The following is a 22,519-nucleotide window of genomic DNA, read 5'->3' as shown; positions in this document are numbered from 1 at the left end:
AAAGCCATTACATTGTGAGTTGACTTTACAGAGAGGGGGATGCTCCAAATGACTGTTTTTGGATCTAATAAAGGAGTTAGTTGCTTGGCTAATTCCAGTTCTTTCTCCCTAACTGAAAACCTATTATGTAAGTCTGCATTATCTGTTTTCAATTGTGACATTTCATTAAACAATGCTTTAACTGTCCCCAACTAGTGACACCCTGCATTTGAGAAATTGCCAGTGGTGAACCTTAATCTCTAATACTCTCTTAAGGAATGCAAAATACATTCACAACGCGCCGTATGACACAACACACACTTACATGTTGTGTTGTATCATCATCTGTGGTGACTCTGTGCACAGATTAGCCATATGCCCGTAATGATGACTGTTAACGTAAATTACTGGTACTGACTCTGTACAGGAAGCAGAATGCACTGTGAAGTTCCACTAACTACATCTAATAGGTCATAAATGATGCTCCTTTGTATTACCATGGAACTGTGAAAGATCAGTCAGTTCCCCTGTCTACACAAATGTAACCCTCAAATCCCTGTGCATCAATCACTTAAACTCCATGCCGTTTACACATAAAACAGGAAAAACAATCACAATAATCAATAGTCCGCTCACTCACTCTTTGATCAAACTGTGCTGTGGTTGTGTAGCTGTCCTAAGTGGATGTCAGTGGTGGTGGCACAAGCTGAAAACAGGGTGAGTGGGACCACTATGGTGTAGAGATGGTAGAGTGTCAGGTTGTAAAGGCAGTAATGTTGCCATGAGGACTAGGAAAACTCCACTGCAAGATACAACATATTTTTATTTTGTCTTGATTTGCAGCTTGAAGTGCTGCCGTGCCCCTGGATAAGTCTTCTGCAGGCAAGTAGTCCACCAGCAGTGCCAATGGAATCTGAAGGTCCCAGCGGGGGGATGGCTGTTAATGTCTTTGTCCCACTTTGCTGACACTGTTTACCACACTGAAAACCATGTGCCAGAGTTAGCACTGTAGCAATGTATGTGTCTGCTGAATTCTTGTAAGTATCCACTACTACCAAATTAGAAATTTACCCTGATGCAGAAGGATGACAGCAGTGTTGTCCTGTCTGCAAACCATTGCCCTCCATGGGAAAAGTTCAGTGCTACCATGGAGGCTGGGGGTGGCTCATCTGTTGTCATTCTAACTGCATGGATATGGACTTTGGACCGTGAACTGGTCTGGTATAGTTAGCTGTCCACACTGGCATCAACTGCTGGCTGGCTCAGAGCGTGATAGAGACTAGCCTGGATCTGATGTTGCGGAAGGTGCTGCCATACTGTGCATAACTTTGCTAGAATCAGATAGTATTTTTAGCGATTGGTAGCACACTTCTTGTACAAATACATTCTTTCCAGGAATGTTTAAAGCAGCACCCCTAGTTCACCATCGTGTGGAAATATTCCACCAGCTGAGTTGTAGTTGTATGGCCTTTCTGCAATGTCATCACAATTGGCCAGCTTGCCCGGCTGCCTTGCAGTATAGAAACAGGTTTGCTTATGAAACTACATATCAGCACCTCTGTGCTTGCCTGCTTTCTTCACACATGTCTGCAATGGAGCTGATTTTAATTCAGTAACACCCAAAATTTAGTGACTGTGTTGTAGTTCATTACAGAATTGTGAAAAAAATTGAAGTAATTATACCTCAACAACTTTTCAAGGTTTTTAGTAAAGACGACTTGTGTTTATATAGTAGCATGGACGGTCAACTGCAGCCTACAGTTCCAACTATCAGAGTGCAGATGTGTTTACATTGTGAGTGACGGTGGAATTGTATTTGGTAAGCTACCTTAAAAGTATTTGCAATTGTCCATAGAAAGTAATTTGAGTTGTTATTTGGTTTCTTATAATTTTACCATCCACCTTTTATTTCTCTTTAAACAGATCATCTGATGATGAACAGGTAACAAATTAAAACCAGTAATGATACCACTTGCATGACTTGAGGCTGACATTACAATGAAAAAAAAAAAAAACAGGATTATCACTGTGTTTCCCATCATTAGATCGGATCTCCCATTACTGTATGCCCTGATTTGTAGAATGTTAATTTTTGTGAGCTTATGTTTTGATAAATCTCTCATAGTTAATCTGATTTTAAATAATGATCTCTTTGCCAGCTGTTGTCTGATGTCTTCTGCTATACTAGATATTGTGGCTCACAGATCATAAATGTAAATGCAGCTGTGGAACCTAAGAAGATTAGATTTCATACATTATATGTTCCCCCAAACCTTTATCTGTATGTACGACCTATGAGGAGGAGGCTAGTCATAGATGATGACGGTTCCTTATCCTGCAAGTCACATCCATCTCATCTATGATAGTGGCTGTATTATACAATAGTGAACCTAGGATTTGGTGACACTGTAGGATATAATCCAAATTTTCCAACTCAAGTTTGTAATTTAAAAAATTATAAAAAAATCACACTTTAAATTTAAATTCATAAGTTGTTGAACTGAATAAAAATACTAAGCGAAAGGATTGTTTGTACTGTAGACTCTGATCAGTAAAAACACAATGACATCTTTAACTTGTAAGTACAGCTGCCGAGATGCATATTCATGCAAGTCTGTGCCCTTCTCAATGTTTGCATAACACATTTATGAGGAGAAATAGTAGATAAGCAAATAACTTCTAATAGGTTTGTTTATAAATAAATAAATCTTCTGCTACCAGTCACGATTTTTTCTTTATTTTACTATTCGCACTACGCTTTTCGAGAAATAATTCCCATTTTCAAGTGTTTTTTTTTTTATGTGTGTTAAGCCATTTCTTTTGATGTTGTCAGTGTGTGTGAGTCTGCTTCATTTTGTTGACTTTTACTGTATTACATAAGAAATGCGATTTTTAGTTGGGTATCAATTGTTTCTGTGAGGTTAGTGGCTAAAGTTTGAGAACAATTTGTACTTACAGTTTTCTAATGGTCCATTTGTGTAGAGTCTCACATACACTTAACATCACACACAACTTGTACACTTTACACATCGAAAATATCTTATATAAACAAAACAGTTACAAAGATCTTCTTACAGGTAGTTCACAGAGATAACATTATAGGTTTTTCACAGATTATGATATGCTTTTGTACAGAGGTTATTTATCTTGTTTGTCACTGGCTAGTGTAGAGTTATGAAAGAAAGTCAGAATAGCCTTTTTTAAAATAAAATTTCGGAAATTGATTCCACTTTGATATAGTCTCTTGTACTGTTAAGTTGATGCAGTGGGCAAAACAGGGTGAATGTTGAATCCTTAAGATTTCGGCAGTTCTTTTCATATCTGCAACATTGTCTGTAACCACTACCCCATCTTATCACAAATATTGTATTCTGGCAAGATTTGATTGATGGCCTGAAAAAAATTTAATGTTAAAATTAACTGCCAATATGCCGAAAAATTTTCATAATACTTTCAAAGAAATATTTTGTCAACATCTTGTTATGTGAAAAATTACTATTACATATAAAAAAATAATTCTCATAAAATGTGGGTCAATATATTAGTTGTCGATGCTAAGTTGAATTTCAGTGTCATAGACACACGGGTAAAGCAGAAAGAGGAAGGAGAAGGAGAAGGAGAAAGTGGTGAAGAAGAAGAAGAAGAAGAAGAAGAAGGTCACACAAGAAATAGGCATGCAAGAGGGGTAATGTTTACTAGTCTGCCATGCAATGCTGCTATCTTAGGTGTGCATGATTTCTGATGAAGTGCAGCAGATGTGGTATAAACTGCACACAGGAGTAAGAGGGTATAGCGGAAGAGCACTGAAGAGAGTAGGGGTATTTCTCCTTGAGCTGACACTGAATACAAAATAATAGGGCCATTACTCTATTAAAATGCTACAGCAGCTACATAACTGAGGTCGGCAGCTTTCATGATCTTAATGCAGTTGACATAAAGTGTGCCTTGTAGTTTTCGTGGAAGTTTCGTCGTTCACTGAGGGAAGCGCATGGTGTGGTATCAAGAGCATAGTGATGAAGGGTAAGGAAAGGTGCAGGGAGAGAGAGCATTGTTGGCACCTTCACCCATCATACTGATCTAGTCCTATAATATACCCAGGCTGCTCGAAGTTCATGCTTGACAGATGCTGATAGATAGCATTTCGTCAACTTCACTGGAGCTGTGATACAACAGCTTAAATTAGGAATAAATGGTTGCATATTTGTCATAAGTTGCATTGAGAAACATCTATCTTTTTTATTTATTGATAAAAAATCAGGTTGTGGCCCTATTTTTCAGCTGTGGCATGATGCAAGTTCATAACAACAGCTTAAATTACACGATACCTGAGAGCTTTCCACTATCATTGAAAAATTCCAGTTTGGTTAATATGACCTATATTTACAACTTGCTATAGTAAGATATTTTTGGCAGAAGACATGCACTATATTGATGCCATTTCATAAGCACCAGAAGTTTTAATTCTGTTTTGATTCGTTAATGCAATGCAAGTACATCTGTATAAATCACAGACCAAACCATGTTGTTTATTTACTCAGAAGACAGCAACACAGTAATAGTAATGCTACAAGCAGCTGATTTTGCAATGCTGTATTAATTTTGGTTCAGGCGGTGACGGGGTTCGCATTTGTTTCTCACTTGTTACTCTGTTATCATTGAAACTTGAAATGTACCTCTCAAGTGTAAACCTTGTGCAGCCCACTATAAAGGTGCGCGACTGTAAAAATATTTTAAGAAAGCTCATTACAGAGGCATTCACATTCAAATGTGTTACTTACTTGTAGTAATGAATAAGAAAATAAGTCTAGCCCGCTGAAATGTCGTGAGGCGAGGGCCTCCCGTCGGGTGGACCAGTCGCCTGGTGCAAGTCTTTTGAGTTATTGCCACTTCAACGACTTGTGTGTGAAAGGGAATGAAATGATGATGATGATGACAACACAACACCCAGTCCCTGAGTGGAGAAAATCTCCGACTCTGCCAGGAATCAAACCCAGGCCTCTTTTCATGGCATTCTGTCACACTGACCACTCAGCTATTGGGGTGGACGGAAACTCAATTATTCAGTGATTTGTCAAGGTTGGTAGTGTCTACAAAAAGCACACAAATGACATGACGTTGTATAATATTTCTGCTGTTTAAAAGAAAAGAAAATAATAGTATAAAACTTCTTAATCACTTTTGCCGGTGGCAAAGTTTCTGAAATGGTAAAATAGTGAACAAGTAAAAATTTTCTTTCTGCCATCCAGCATTCGATTCACATCAGACCGATGAGAACGTTGACCGTCTGCATTGTTTAGAGGCCACTGACTGATCTCAAAATTACGCAGTTTGCGTAATTATCTTTCCCGGATACTGATAGAAATGATCAATAGATTAAATCTCCGGGATGCTTAAATAAAAGTTTGATAAAGTAAATGCCGATTGAACTCTAGTAGCGTTCGACTGTGGCCACCAATCAATTTGTCAGCAACTGTCCTTTGCTGTGGCCTGAAAAAGATTCTAAAATCCTACATAATAAGTTGAGATGTGGCATTAATGGAAGAGGAAAGTAGGTTCTTAATTCAAATGTGGCTTTTATAACAATATTAATGTAATTATTTTTGCAAAAGTTACCGATATGAGAACGACACTTACATTTTATGAAACAGCCATCGAAAACAAACAAACAAGAAAGAAAGAGAGAGAGGGGTGGGGGAGGGGGGGGTCACAGCTCCCACTTTTATATAGTCCAAAACAAATTATGGCAACTACCTTTCAACTTTTTTACAGAGCACTACATAGGCATTTTTCTGGAACATTCTTTAACGGAACAGCAAAAAAATACATTCCCTACATTAAATCATGACTTTTTCTCCTTACTTTATGCACTTACTTACTCAGAGAAAATTTATTCTTAATGTATTTTACCCTTAATTGAACATTTAGGTCATATCCTGCTATTTATTTAGTAAGCAACATTTCAATTGTTCTTTCTTTACTTTTGAACTGACATCATACAGCCAACTTCTATTAAAATAATTATTTGTAGAGCTTCTCCCCCCCCCCCCCCCCCCCCCCCCCCCCGCCCCACCTCTTATGCTTGATCTAGGTCACTAGTTGATCCCTCACCCTTCAGTTATATCCATGATTCTCTAATTTTTTTAAAAGTGGTCTCTTAAATTAGTTGTAATCCTTAAATGTTTATTATCTTTCTGCAGATGGTACACTTCACAAACTATTATCTCCCACATTGTTGAAAAAATTCCAGGAGATTATTGACTGTGGCATCTTGCCAATTCCCGTAAGAGTTTAAACTTGGTGTGCATCTACTCTAAAGGAACCATTAGCCATCATCTGTTCTTCCATATATGTCCCAACATACACTGTGTCCAGATGGTGTAGTGGGCAGAACACCTGCCTAGTAAGCAACATATCCAGATTTGAATCTGCTCCAGCACAAACTTTCAACTTGACCCGTTCATATAAATGGATGTCCACTGGCAGCTAATGTGTTTGTCTTGATTAATAGGGGCTGAAAGATTAGTATGGTGTCTGCTTTTTCAAACATGTCCAAAAGGATAGACACCACCATGTTACATGCTATAATTCGGAGCCCTCTTTCAGCCATTGGCTGCAAATATGTAGACATGAAGAATAAAGCTTTAGAATATTTATAATGTTTGCTTTATTTAAAAAGCTTTAAGAGTTGTCACATAAAAAATTCAGACGCATTACATTTCAGCACGCCTTTGTAAATTCATTGACACTGAGTGTCCTGCCCACTCTGGGCTAGACCACCATGACCAATACTAGCTCTGTAGCTCTGGCAAAATTTCATTTACATGACTGCTGCAGGGACAAATGCCAAACATTCTCTCTCTCTCTCTCTCTCTCTCTCTCTCTCTCTCTCTCTCTCTCTCTCTCTAACAAAAGAATCTGGTCCAGCACAAACTTTCAGCTTTCCCCATTGATGTAAATCAATGCCCACTGACAACTAATATCTTTAATTGCTTTGTGTCTTTATTCATAGTGGCCACAGGATCAAAATGGTTGGCGAGGTGATGTGAGTAATGAGGCTAATGAGCATGGGCACTACATCAGTAGTGTGTGGTATAAGTTGATAATTTGAGCCTGACAGGAGGTGTGCTAGGGTAGCCTATGCAGTTGCTGTGACTGCTGCATCTGGATGAAGTAGTGGTAAGTTCATCTGCTTAGTAAGCAGGTGACTTGGTTTGGATCCTGCTCTGGTACAATTTTTTAGCTTGTCCCATTGAAATAAATTGATGCTCACTGGCAAATATCGTCTTTAATTTCTTTGTGTCTTGAACTTTAAGAGTTTTCACATAAAAAAATTCAGAGGCATTACTTTTCAGCACGTCCTCATAACTATGGCTGGTTTCTGGTTGTCCAAAGTGTAAGGTGTACTATCTCCCAGGTTGTTCAGTCATGAAAAAAAAACTGGTTAGTAGCCACACTATGTAGAACTGCCTCCGTGCTGTGAAGTACAGTAAGCACTGTCCCACTATTTACTTGTAATCACTGTATAGCAAAGGGTACAGAGCTAAGCAGGGATATAAGAACACCACCATTGAGTGCTCGAACTATAGGAATAGGTCAGTTGGTCTGATGACTGATGGTACAGGTCAGTACACACATGGTACAATGCATACCCATTCCCAAAAGGCTTCTTTTAAAGCTTTATGTAAAAATTGTTTAAGAGAACAATACTTCTAATTTTTGTGTTTCAAATTGATACATATATGAAAGTTACTGAAATCACATTTGAAACATAAATAATATTGAGCACTTCCAAATGACTGTACTTAAAGAGCCTAAGGCTTAATTCACTAATATTTATAGAATGGTGTACTCATTATTTGAATGGTAATCTATGCATCTTTTCCATTACACAACCTTTGCAAAATTCATCCTTGCATCATCCTATGTTGAGATCAAGTTTTTTCAAACTATTCTTCCTGTGTTTCTTATTTTGACAGCCAACTCTTCTGTGGTACACTCATAGTGATTCAGATGAAGCCACTAAGTTCACTTGATTTGTCTTTTCTGGTCTGACAAATTGCAATTCAACACACAAAGACCACATTTGACAGTATTCATGCATATTACAGTCTTGTTTTTCCAGTGATGTGACTCCAGGTACAAAAAATTGCTGTAGGAAACAAAGTACTATTTACCTGAAGTGATGTAGCACCAGTACCATTTATTTGCATTAGTATAATTTTCAGTAGACACGACCATGACATATGAATTGATCATAGCGGAGTTGCTCACCTGCTTCTTTTATCACATATGTCTCATGTACTCCATGATCTCCAATTTGCCCAATCTATGTTTACATAGATACTCCACAAGCCACCTTACAGTATGTGGTGGAGGGTACCCTGTACAACTGCTTGCCATTTCCATTCCTGTTCCTCTCACAAATAGAGTGGGGGAAAAATGACTGACTATATGCCTCTGGATGAGCCCTAATTTCTCACATTTTATCTTTATGGTCCTTACATGCAGTGTATGTTGGCGACAGTAGAATCGTTTGGCAGTCAGCTTCAAACGTGATTTCACTAAATTTTCTCAATAGTGTTTCTCGAAAAAAACATCACCTTCCCTCCAGGGATTCCAACTTGACTTCTCGAAGCATCTCTGTAACCCTTACGTATTATTCAATCCTGTTGGTAACAAATCTAGCAGCCTGCTTCTGAATTGCTTCAGTCACTTCCTTCAATCCAACCTGGTACAGATCCCAAACACTCAAATAGTACTCAAGAATAGGCTGTATCAGCACCCTATATGGGGTCTTCTTTACCGGTGAACTCCTCTTTCTCTAAAATTGTCCCAGTAAACTGAATTTGGCCTTTGTATTCCTTACCATTGTTCTCACATGCTCGTTCCACCTCATGTCGCTTTGCAACATTATGCCCAGATATTTAAATGATTTTACGTTATCAAGCAGGATACTAGTAATACTGTTTTCGAATATTTCAGGTTTGACTTCTTACTCATCTGCATTAACTTACATTTTTCCACATTTAGGACTAGCTGCCATTCATCATAGCAACTGGATATTTTGTTTAAGTCGTCTCATATCTTCCTACAGTCGCTCAACTTTGACACCTTACTTTACACCACGGCATTATCAATCATTCTAGTTCTTCATGCAGAAGGTTTTAGTTTCATCATTCTTTTGACATCTTTTCTCAATTGTTATTTAGTTCCCTTTGAGATATGTGATAAATAAATTCAAACTTTGATTATTCCATGGTGTTGTGTCCCAGAGATCTTTAAAATTCTTATATTTCTTTTTCAGTGCAAGTAAAATTCAGCAATTTAATTTTCCTTAAGACTATGAATTTTAATCGTGGCTACTTAGTTCATCGTGTAGATATACAGATAACTTTAAAGATTAGTGACATGTATCTTAACATGTTAGGTTACATCATGCTTAATGTGAACAAATGTTTCAATTAACTTTGTATACAACACATATTTCTTTAGCATTATTGCATGTCAACGCAAGTTCAATTGCTGGTTTACGCAGAAAATCCATTGCATGTTCAAAATGGTTATTCTGAGGAATGCAGATGGTGTGGCCATTAATGGCAAGCTCTGTCTGACATTGAAGTCATTGTGCATTGCTGTGAAAACATTAGACATGTGAACTAAGTAAATAAATTATTCTTATATGTGATGTTGCAATGCCTCAAATCTTTTGACACCCCCCCCCCCCCCCCCCCTCCCCACCAGCACCAGCACCTTCTGCCTCTTTGTTGATCATTTTCTCAATTTCTCCACCCAGGAACACTTCTCTCATACCATTATCATATATTCAGCATGGTGAAGGAAAACTTGAATGGCTCATTATTTGCCAATAATGACCTGTTGAAAGCAGCAGTTTTCCAAAAAACCCTTGCTGCCTGTTGCCATACTTGTGAAAATTTATTCATATATTTACAAAGAATGATGAGTGTTTCAGAAAATGTATTTTATAGGAGTGTCTTGATCAATAAAAGTTTCTCACGCTAAAATGACAGTGATTTTTTTCTTGAATTTGGCATATATGTATACATTTTTTTATACATTCAAACTACAAGGGGCGGTGATAAAGTTTCTGTTCAAATGCCATACAGTCCAGAATCGCTATGCCAATCATGCAAAATTGCCGTGAGCATTGGAGGCAATCATACAACCAATGCACCAGGTTGAAGGTACCGATTTGCTAAAATACCATGTCCTACTATGTGAAGAAGCCCATAACTGTGTGTTGTGCATCCTAATCCAGCATGATTCGTCTATCCTTCGAGACCTTTTTTAAGGGACTGAAGGTGTGATAGTCAGATTTGGACAGAGCAGGACTGCAGGGCAAGTGCTTGAGTGTCTCCTACTTCAATTGGTGTAACTTCTGCATTATGACATTTGTGATATGAGAACATGCATTGTCTTGAAGGAGTAGGAGCTTTTGTATTTTTCTTGAACCATTACACAGTGGTGGTTTTCAGCAGACATGCTGCCCCCTACACATTCTTCATTTTGTGATGGATGTCTGTTGGTATTTGTTCTTCAGGAGCCGAGAAAACATAGCAACATCTTGGTCCTGTTTGGATGAATTTGGTAATAATGTCATCGTAGTTCACATTTCTGCACTTACCACATGCACATTGGAAAAACACAAATGCAACTCTAATCCCTTGCCTACATGTCGGTACTTACATACTCACATCAGAGACACGCTATGTTGCATATATACTGTAGGAACGCCCTCAAATGGAAACTTTTTGATTGCCCCTTATATTTAGACAGTATTTTTTCTTATGTATATTGATCATCTTGTTTCTGTCTTCATTAATGCAAAATTATGTATTTATGAAAAATGCAGCTGAGAAAAATGGCCATACACCGTCGGTTTTATACAGCATTGGCTCTTCAGGACCTTATTAATGAAGTTCCTCTCACAGAAGTGGCCAACAAATTTAAATGTAGCAAAGGAATGTTGCAGTCCCTTCAGCAGTCTGCCTCTACTTATGCAGGTACTGTCTGTTCTAATTCTGATAAGTGCATATTAACCATACTCTTTGGTATAATGTCTGAAAGACATAGGACACAAATCAAAGGCTTCGCTTTACTACACAATTCTATGTGCTGATTAGCAGTAGAATTCAGTATCTTGTAACATTGCGGTAAGTGTTTATAAAGTCAAAATAAGAGTAGCTACAAACTAAATTAAAAGGAAAACATTTTTGTTGTCTTTGGACATGGTGGTGGTGATATTGTTATTTAAGTGCTCTTGCTTACGGTGTAAAAGTACCCCAAATAACCATCACTTCAGCAGATTGCCCAACATTTTTTTTAAATTTTTTTTATATTTTTTCCCATGTAGAGACAGATAACAATAAAACTGTAAACTTTGATCCTGTTTGCCTTCAAAGAAGGAATTGTACTAATGTACATTAGAGATATTTTTATATGCTGAAGTCATAAAACCATATTCAGTGCTGAACACAACATATATTCCCACAAACTCAGTTATAACAATATTGTGAGAAGGAAAGTTGCTACTCACCATATAGCGGAGATGGTGAGTCGCTGATAGGCACAACAAAAAGATTTTCACACTTAAAGCTTTTGGCCAATGACATTCGTCAACAATATACAAACATACATACATACACAAACTCACGCAAAATCAACTCACACACACAACTCAATTACCTTGATTTGGTGCCTTTATTGAATGTCAGTAACATTAAAAAATAACAAGAGAGGAAAAAATGTAGATACTGGGTACATACGTATTTCTTTTGCCAACCTCATATCAGGCCCCCTTCAACTCTTCTGCGAGAAGAAAGAACTACTGGCTCCGAAAGCTCGCTAAAGTTAAATTCTTTTGTGTGTGTGTGTGTGTGTGTGTGTGTGTGTGTGTGTGTGTGTGTACAGTCCTTCCCTGCCACCACTTGGTGAGTAGATTTTTTATCTATCCATTTACAGTCTATTATCAATAATTGATTACTTTTGTTGTTATAAGGTATTATATTGTAGTATATTATTGTATTTTTATTCAAAATGAACAATAAAGTGGATTTATTTGTAATAAATGTTAAAGATTAGCAAGAAATGGGAAAAAGTGAATTGGGACAAATTTACTAACAAAACTTTTAACTTTCATCATTGCATGCATCGACTTTATAAACAGCTTGGAAACTCAGTCATACCATTCTGAAATTAACAATGAAAATTTTAGAAAGTCAAACACACAATCGGAATTGTACCTACAGAGGTTGTGTAAATGTTAAATTATCACATTTGTGTGATTATGTTTAATTGTCTCATTTATGTAATTAGTATTTCACTATAATATCTAAAAAGTGTTTCCTTAAAAGTTTCCTTTTTTTGCATTTATCAAGTTTTGAAAAAACGCTCCTCAAGTGTTCTTGTAAATTCTAATTCAGTGTTGCAATAGGGCTGTCTTGGCCTCTCTTAATAATCTGTCCTCTCTTTAAGAGTGATAAGACCAGAGTGAACTGTAAATTAATCATGTGGCAACTGAAGGGTGATAGTGGTTCACAGTCAAACATTTAGCACCTTTCACCAATACTGTCTACGCAGTAGCTACACTGACATGCACATAGGGGTTGAGATATTACAATAGATATCTAGGTTCAGGTACAGACAGACAGACAGCTTTAATTTGTGTCAAATGTTCATTTCTACCTGGAGTTTGTAAATTTGTGTGTCTGTCAATGATTTTATTTACTGCAAAATTCAGCAACTTTACAAGAAATTCCAAATTGCTAACCAGCATAAAGGAGGAAGAATATGTATGAATGAATGTGCAACAGCCTTTGGAATAGAAGGTACCCCGGACTATTTACTGTGTTTACAAAACATGTTACTGAGTTACATACTTTTCACTCACCAGAAACTGACAACTAGTTTAAAAATTTACAATGAAAACACAATGTATTTTATTTTAGTTTCTCTTCAGGAAAAAATCATCCAGTTTTTCCTGTTCCTGTTTTTCATTCACTCTTTCCTGGTGATAGTTTTGCACTGGTCAAAACATAGTTATAGTCAAACAAATTTAGTCTGGCATACTGTAATAACAGATCAGCACTTCCTTTTGTGCCTTCACGAGCACAACAACAGGTTCCTTGATCGCCTCTTTTTAGCAACCTCTTCCTCTACTGAAAAAACTTTGTTCATTATATCTGCATAACACAGCTGCTCAAATCCTATTTCACAACCATCACTGTTTAATTATTCACAGATGTTTTTAACACGTAAACACAATCGTAAATTTGTTTTACAAGATTGGTCAGACGAGTAGCAGTATCACATTCCTCCTGACCTCAACTTTCAAAGTTCTCCATAGAGGTTTCTAATGCAACAGAATAGGGCAACATTTAATGGAAACTATAATTCCAAACATATCAAGGAATATGATACCACCGAGCAAAGTTTATGCGAAGTTATGTAAATGCAAGAGCTTGAATTGTAACTTTGTTTGATTACTTTATTAATGAGAATAGATCAACTTAAGATTAACTGTGATCATTTCATATGAATTGTAATTAATTTATAAGATTAAATTAAAACTAAGTCAAAAATGGTGTAAACAAGAGCCCAATTTATGATTAATGGAATTCATACATAGAAAAGTGATAGTGATTACATTGGAGGCAACTGCAAACATACAGGAGTTATGTTACGACTAAAATCACACTCTATTTGTAAAGCATTTAACAAAAATAATTAAGAGATCATCATAGATGCACATTTTACATAATTGTGATATGAGTATTGTAATGTTTCAAAACAATAACTGTTTCAGAAATATTGTAAAACCAGTTTTCATGACCATTTTTGTAAAAGCATTCAAATCTTAACTGTAATTTCAAACAAGTTTGATCAAAACAGTGTTTAATGTAATTTGCTATTGTTGGTAGTTGCATTAGAAGCAGTGGCAGTGACCGCAGTCAGTCAGCACTACATCATGTTTTAGACGCAAAACCTGTGTCAGTTTTATGTGTTGTGATGCAGTAAAACATATTTAAGAAATATTTTATCAGTTTCGGCTATGTTATTCTTTTGTTGTTAATTTGACAGAAATTGCCTGACATGTAAAACTGAATGTAGATGTTCTACCTGGAGGACTTGCTCATTCAGAATTACAATGTTTGCTGCCCTTCAGGCTGAGTTAGATGAGGCTAGGCGAGAACTGTGCAGGTTAAGGGGGGAGAAGGGTAAACAGGGGTGGGAAGTGGCAACAGGCATAAGGAACAGGCCAAGAAATTCTTCTGACAGCTTTGTTATTAATGTACATAATAGGTTGGACCTGTTGCCTCAGTCAGAAACTGATGAGCCTCTCACAGAAGTAGATGTAGACAGGGCTCAACGAGCTTTCAGCAGCAAATTGAATAAGAAGGTAGGGAAGTGTGCAAAGAGAAAGAAAGTCTTGTTGCTAGGTAGTTCGCATGCTAGGGGTGTAGGCCAACTTCTGCAGGATGAATTAGGGTCAGAATACCAGGTCACAAGTTTTTTCAAACCTAGTGCTGGACTGGGGCAGGTTACAGAGGATTTAGGTTCACTATGTAGAGGCTTTACTAAGGAAGATACCGTGGTTATTGTGGGTGGGCCGGGCAACAGTATTGACAGAGATCTGGGGTACAGCATAGTGTGTGACCTGGCAAATATTGCATCGGCGTTGAGTCATACCAGTGTTGGGTTTGTGTCGGTTCTGGAGCGCCACGACCGGCCTCATTTGAGCTCTTCTGTCAGGAGAGTTAATTTGGAGTTGGAACGGCTACTTGGATCTGATGCAGGGTCACACATTGGTGTGGTTCCTGTTGATTCACTCTGTAGGTGGAACTATACCAGACATGGCCTACACATCAACAAGAAGGGGAAGGGTAAACTGGCTGGGCTGATAGCAGGAAATTTAAAGGGGGGAGGAACTACATCTCATGGTGGTAACTCTTTTTTAGTGTAAGATCAGTGACCAGTGGGAAACTCAGCCAGGCAAGTACTAAAGATGTTAAAAAAATTCAAGATACTCACAAAAGTAAAATGAAAAATGTTAGTATATTTCATCAAAATATTGGGGGATTGAAAAATAAAATTGATGAGCTTCTGCTTTGTTTAGAAGATATAGAAACTGAGAATGTAATAGGTGTACTATGCCTGTCTGAGCATCACATTGTCACTGATATGCAAAAGGTTAGCATCAATGGGTACAAATTAGCTGCACATGTAAGTAGAGATAATATGATGAGAGGAGGAGTTGTCATATATGTCAAAAGCTTCCACAGCGCAAAACATTTAGAAACTAAAAAATTTTGTGTAGAGCAACATATGGAAGCATGTGCCTCTGAACTAAAACTAAATGATGGCACTTTCATAATTGTAACAGTGTATAGGTCCCCCTCAGGGAATTTCCAGCTATTTCTAGAAAACTTGGATGCTTTGTTGTGCTATCTGTCAGACAGGGGGAAGCAAATTATTATTTGTGGGGATTTCAGTGTTGATTCCCTGAAAGAGTGTAATAGGAAGAATGACCTTGTAGTATTACTCAGTTCTTTCAATTTGAGCTCCGTCATTGATTTTTCCTACTCGGATAACAAAGAACAGCAGGACATTGATAGATAACTTTTTTATAGACCAAGATAAGTCTAAGGACATAAATGCTTTTCCTGTTGAGAATGGTTTTTCAGATCATGGTGCACAGCTAGTTACAGTACATGACATAGCTCCATGCAGTATATCAAATCAGAATTTCAAAGCAGTGCGTTCAATTAACAATATAAATACTGCAAACTTTGGGGAAAGCCTAAAGGAGCTAGACTGGGATGAAGTGTATATGTAACCCGATGCAAACTTGAAATATAACTTATTTCACGATACATTTTTAAGGGTATTTGAAAAGTGTTTTCCCAAGAAAATAGTGAAACATAATTCCAAGAAAACATATAAAAAACCTTGGCTAACTAAAGGAATAAGAATATCTTGCAACCGTGAAAGAGAACTGTATCTAACAGCAAGAGGGAGTACTGACCCCGAAATTGTTCAATATTATAAAAACTATTGTGCGGTACTAAGAAAAGTTATTAAAAAGTACAGAAGCATGTCTATCATGTCTGAGATCAGTAACTCTGATAATAAAATTAAAGCAATTTTGAATATTATTGAAAGGGAAACAGGGCAACCAAGAGCACAGAAAGACTTTTGTGCCATAAAACTGAATGACAAGTGTACTAACAAACAATCTGAAATTGGAAATATTTTCACTAATCATTTTTTAAATGTTGTGGAGAAAATAGGATCTAGATCTTCACTAGAAGAGGCAAGGCTTCTGATATAAGAGGCCATACCTGTGCAGTTTGAAACAACTGTATTTCCACGAACCTCTCTCTCTGAAATCACTAAAATAATAAACTCACTGAAAAGTAAAAGCTCTTACGGAATTGATGGCATTTCCAGCAAGATACTTAAAGCTTGTTCCCTACAGATAAGTAGGATTCTCAGCCACATATGTAATAGCTCTTTGGAGCAGGGTGTTTTCCCCGATAGACTGAAGTATGCCATTTTAAAACCATTGCATAAAAAGGGGGATACATCGGATGTCAACAACTATCACCCAATCTCTCTTCTGACAGCTGTATCAAAAATTTTTGAGAAAGTGATGTATTCAAGAGTAGCCTTCCATATTTCTAAAAATAAAGTACTAACAAAATGTCAGTTTGGTTTTCAGAAAGGCTTTTCAACATAAAATGCTATATACGCTTTCACTGATCAAATATTAAATGCTCTGAATAACCGGACGTCACCCATTGGTATTTTTTGTGATCTCTCAAAGGCCTTTGACTGTGTAAATCATGGAATTTAGATAAGTTAAATCATTATGGTTTGAGGGGCGCAGTGCACAAATGGTTTAATTCATACTTAACTGGAAGAGTGCAGAAAGTTGAAATAAGTGGTTCATGTAATGTTAATACAACAGCTGATTCCTCAAACTGGGGGGCTATCAAGTAAGGGGTCCCACAGGGTTCGGTCTTAGGACCTTTACTGTTCTTGATATACATTATTGACTTACCATTCCATACTGATGAAGGTGCAAAGTTAGTTCTTTTTGCTGATGATACTAGTATAGTAATAACATCCAAAAACCAAGAACTAAGTGATGTAATTGTAAATGATGTTTTTCACAAAATTATTAAGTGGTTCTCAGCAAACGGACTCTCTTTAAATTTTGATAAAACACAGTATATACAGTTCTGTACAGTAAATGGCACAACTCCAGTAATAAATATAGACTTTGAACAGAAGTCTGTAGCTAAAGTAGAATTTTCAAAATTTTTAGGTGTGTCCATTGATGAGAGGTTAAACTGGAAGCAACACATTGATGGTCTGCTGAAACGTCTGAGTATGCTATTAGGGTTATTGCAAATTTTGGTGATAAGAAACTCAGTAAATTAGCTTACTATGCCTACTTTCATTCACTGCTTTCGTATGGTATCATATTCTGGGGTAATTAATCATTGAGTAGGAAAGTATTCATTGCTCAAAAACGTGTAATCAGAATAATTGCTGGAGCCCACCCACGGTCATCCTGCAGACATCTATTTAAGGATCTAGGGATCCTCACAGTAACCTCACAGTATATATATTCACTTATGAAATTTGTTGTTAATAATCCAGCCCAGTTCAAAAGTAATAGCAGTGTGCATAGCTATAACACCAGGAGAAAGGATGATCTTCACTATGCAGGGTTAAATCTGACTTTGGCACAGAAAGGGGTAAATTATGCTGCCACAAAAGTCTTTGGTCACCTACCAAACAGCATCAAAAGCCTGACAGATAGTCAACCAACATTTAAAAATAAATTAAAAGAATTTCTAGATGACCACTCCTTCTACTCAGTGGCTGAATTTTTAGATATAAATTAAGGGAGGGGAAAAAAACTAACTTAAGCATTAGTGTCGTGCAATATTTTGTGTAATGTAATATCTTGTACTGACATCTTTCATTAACCTGACACTTTCCACATCATTATGAAGTGTCGTATTCATGATCTATGGAACAAGTATTAATCTAATCTAATCTAATCTAATCTTGTAATCCGTCTTGATTGAAAAATGTTTATTCGTATGATCAGTTTCGGTTTATTTAGAACCATCTTCAGATCTGATATTTTGTTTACAGAAGTAACCATCCAAATCCAGCAACTGTCACATGCTGTGTCACTTAAAAGAATTGCCCATTGTCAACATGTTAAGTAATTTAAATGTAGCCATGAAAGCTGGTTATGTTTTAGGGTATTGCAATCTTTTTCCATGGGCAAGCATTTGTTGTTCTCTTCACATTATCCCAAAACTTATTAATGCCATGCACTGCATTGTACATGTTTGCAAATTTCCAGAAAATGAGGTTTTTTGTCCAAGTTGTTTCATGAAATTTGACTAGCGATGATGTTCCTTAGCTGCGATCGTGCCTTGGTCATTACCTGTTTGAGTGCTGTAACAAAAGACAGAAGGTGACTCATAACTCATTCTGCCATCCAAAACAAGCATATATTATACAGGACGACAAGGTGTGCTGTCCAGTAAAAGAACATCTCTTTCAGATAAATCTCTCCCATCCATATACACACTCTCAGCAGGAACAAATATAGAATCGAATCATTCTCTGAAGATATTACTGTCCATCCAGGCTCCCTTCTGATGTCTGCAGCAAACCATTGATGTATGTAATAAAGTGATAAGTTCAAAATTTCCTCATATGTGTGCAGTTTATTGATTTGCAAATAATAAGTGACTTCAGTTGTGTTCATATATTGAATTTGTGCAGAAGAAAAACAGTTAACCTTTATTTATTAGGCTTGCTTCTGGTGCCGTATGTTCCACTCCAAGAGGCTAAAGTTCCTGTGGGAATGCCCTCCCAGTACAGTTTAGTTTAATCGGTGTTGTACATCTGTCCAGGGAGAAAACTGTTCTGTCTGATGTAGCTGAAAAATTCACTGCAAAATTCATCTGTTGCGACTTTGTCACACAAGTTTCTCACCCTGAACAGCAGTTTCTCGAATCACAAACCAGTGTTTAAACTGAATTGGCCACATTAAATTTTCCTTCACTCTTTGGAACTTCATGGAAGGCTACTGATATCAGACCTGGTATGGGAATTACTCCTGCTTCCTTTCTGCTGGAACCATAATACCAGTGACTCATTTAGTTTTGTGCATGTTGAACTTTTCACACACTTATGCTTAGGTTATTAGCTTTGATTTAAAAAAAATTAACAGTTGATCTTCATTTTTCTATCCCATAATGCACATCAGATCAGATACATCCAACATCTTGGCTGTACCTTTGAATCACACTGCATCTTTCTCCATCTTCTTTCCACTTCAGCCATACAACTGTGAAACAGACTACCCAGTAATCTGCATCTCATTCAAAACCATTCTTCCTTCGAGACGAGTTATCATTGGCATAGCTTCCCTCTTGGCATAAACTAGCTGTTTTCCTTCTGTCCATCTTGAGACCCATTATCTATGCCACATTGTAAACTACTCGAGCTTTTCTCTTCCCTTTCTTTCTTTCTTCCGTCCGTCCGTCCTTCCTTCCTTCCTTCCTTCCTTCCTTCCTTCCTCTCTCTGTCTTTTTTCCCCCCATATCATTTGCAAATGTTACCCTCCTATTTCTCACTCTTCCTTTGGACACATTGATTTCTTCTGTCCTGCTGCCATATTTATCCTATTTGACATGACCACAATGAGGAAGTTGCTTAACCAATGCTAATATGACACTCAATTCTTAAATTCCATATACCCATACAAATTACAAAAATGTATCTTTGTATGTACACTCCTGGAAATTGAAATAAGAATACTGTGAATTCATTGTCCCAGGAAGGGGAAACTTTATTGACACATTCCTGGGGTCAGATACATCACATGATCACACTGACAGAACCGCAGGCACATAGACACAGGCAACAGAGCATGCACAATGTCGGCACTAGTACAGTGTATATCCACCTTTTGCAGCAATGCAGGCTGCTATTCTCCCATGGAGACGATCGTAGAGATGCTGGATGTAGTCCTGTGGAATGGCTTGCCATGCCATTTCCACCTGGCGCCTCAGTTGGACCAGCGTTCGTGCTGGACGTGCAGACCGCGTGAGACGACGCTTCATCCAGTCCCAAACATGCTCAATGGGGGACAGATCCGGAGATATTGCTGGCAAGGGTAGTTGACTTACACCTTCTAGAGCACGTTGGGTGGCACGGGATACATGCAGTTGTGCATTGTCCTGTTGGAACAGCAAGTTCCCTTGCCAGTCTAGGAATGGTAGAACGATGGGTTCGATGACGGTTTGGATGTACCGTGCACTATTCAGTGTCCCCTCGACGATCACCAGAGGTGTACGGCCAGTGTAGGAGATCGCTCCCCACACCATGATTCCGGGTGTTGGCCCTGTGTGCCTCGGTCATATGCAGTCCTGATTGTGGCGCTCACCTGCACGGCGCCAAACATGCATACGACCATCATTGGCACCAAGGCAGAAGCGACTCTCATCGCTGAAGACGACACATCTCCATTCGTCCCTCCATTCACGCCTGTCGCGACACCACTGGAGGCGGGCTGCACGATGTTGGGGCGTGAGCGGAAGACGGCCTAACGGTGTGCGGGACCGTAGCCCAGCTTCACGGAGACGATTGCGAATGGTCCTTGCCGATACCCCAGGAGCAACAGTGTCCCTAATTTGCTGGGAAGTGGCGGTGCGGTCCTCTACGGCACTGCGTAGGATCCTACGGTCTTGGCATGCATCTGTGCGTCGCTGCGGTCCGGTCCCAGGTCGACGGGCACGTGCACCTTCCACCGACCACTGGCGCCAACATTGATGTACTGTGGAGACCTCACGCCCCATGTGTTGAGCAATTCGGTGGTACGTCCACCCGGCCTCCCGCATGCCCGCTATACGCCCTCGCTCAAAGTCCGTCAACTGCACGTACGGTTCACGTCCACGCTGTCACGGCATGCTACCAGTGTTAAAGACTGCGATGGAGCTCCGTATGCCACGGCAAACTGGCTGACACTGACGGCGGCGGTGCACAAATGCTGCGCAGCTAGCGCCATTCGACGGCCAACACCACGGTTCATGGTGTGTCCGCTGTGCCGTGCATGTGATCATTGCTTGTACAACCCTCTCGCAGTGTCCGGAGCAAGTATGGTGGGTCTGACACACCGGTGTCAATGTGTTGTTTTTTCCATTTCCAGGAGTGTATTTATGTTTGTGTAAATGTAAGTTCCACACCTCCTCCTAAAACACTGGACCAATTTACATATCATTTACTGTCTGGAGAGAATCATTGCAGGCGTAAGAATCACCCATCTGTCAATGGGTTGGGGTGAGGATGAAGAGCAGTGTAGCCTACGGCATGAGAGTACTCATAGTTTAGTTATCCAGTATTTGTGAATGAGAATACTTAGAGATTTGCAACAAACTTTACACATAATTTAAAACTTTACAAAACTTTTTCTCACTGATAGCACCCACAAGATGATGAAAAATGTTTGTCACTTACTACATTTTCGCAGTTCATGCAGTAAAACTGCCATGTGAAGCATGATGTTTGAATCTATTACTTCTTCACTACTAACTACGTTTGTTACACACTTTGAATGTACCAGAAAAATTGTGTCAGTGTATGATACTAAGTTCAGGAGATACTATGTTATGAACAATGAATATATGAAAAATTACAGTGTCTTTCAAGACATTTAAATTTATTACTTCATTGCTTCTTACTCTATTCACAAAATTTTGTACAGACTTTATCCACATTTGCCACTGAATGTATCTGCAAAAATATATCATTGTACGATACACAGTTCAGTACATATGACGTCATAGACACTGACTGTGTAAGAAATTGTTGCATCATGCATGACGTTTTAATTTATTATTCCTTTACTACTATCTCTGCTCTTTCACAGACAGTAGGCATATATACCATATATCTGTGACATTATATGCTTCTACAGTGCATAGTTCAGGAGATAGAATGTCATAAACATTAAGCTGAGTGAAAATGAAACTTTAGGATAAAATTCGCTAGACACTCAGATGAAATAAGTGTATAAGTACATGTGAAATACATTAAATATGCATGAAATGCATTTGACATGTGTGAGCAAAGCAATGGGTAAGAAACTCGTCCTAACTAGGAACAACCATGCTCCTATTGGGGTGAGTGTGATAATGGGGAGAGAGAAGGGAGGATGAGTTGATGGACAGACATGAGGGGGAAGGGGGAGACAGGCACAGATAGTAGGAGGAGATGTACAGAGATAGGGGAGGGGGAGATAGATGGAGAAAGGCAAGAGGTGGAGAGGAACACAAAAAGGAAAAGGTGAGAAGAACAGGGAGAGGGGGAGGAGGAGATTAAGAAAGAGAGGGGGAGGTGCATATGGACAGAGGGAGAAGAGATGGAAAGAGAGAGAGAGAGAGAGAGAGAGAGAGAGAGAGAGAGAGAGAGAGAGAGAGAGAGA

General features: G+C 38.3%; 1 protein-coding gene across 3 annotated transcripts in view; it reads left to right on the top strand.

Annotated features, from left to right (window-relative positions):
• Positions 1 to 22,519, top strand: part of LOC126336904 (DNA polymerase theta-like) — a 303,016-nt gene that overhangs the window by 154,657 nt on the left and 125,840 nt on the right. For all 3 annotated transcript variants that reach the window (XM_050001035.1, XM_050001043.1, XM_050001052.1), the window contains exon 14: positions 10,850 to 11,000. In XM_050001035.1, coding sequence (XP_049856992.1) covers positions 10,850 to 11,000 — 151 coding nt within the window. The remainder of the gene's footprint in view (positions 1 to 10,849; positions 11,001 to 22,519) is intronic.

This window comes from Schistocerca gregaria, chromosome 1 (assembly GCF_023897955.1).
Source record: "Schistocerca gregaria isolate iqSchGreg1 chromosome 1, iqSchGreg1.2, whole genome shotgun sequence".
In the NCBI taxonomy this organism is placed as follows: domain Eukaryota; kingdom Metazoa; phylum Arthropoda; class Insecta; order Orthoptera; family Acrididae; genus Schistocerca; species Schistocerca gregaria.
The sequence above is the reverse complement of the archived record's forward strand: the minus strand, read 5'-3'. Positions and strand labels throughout refer to the sequence as shown.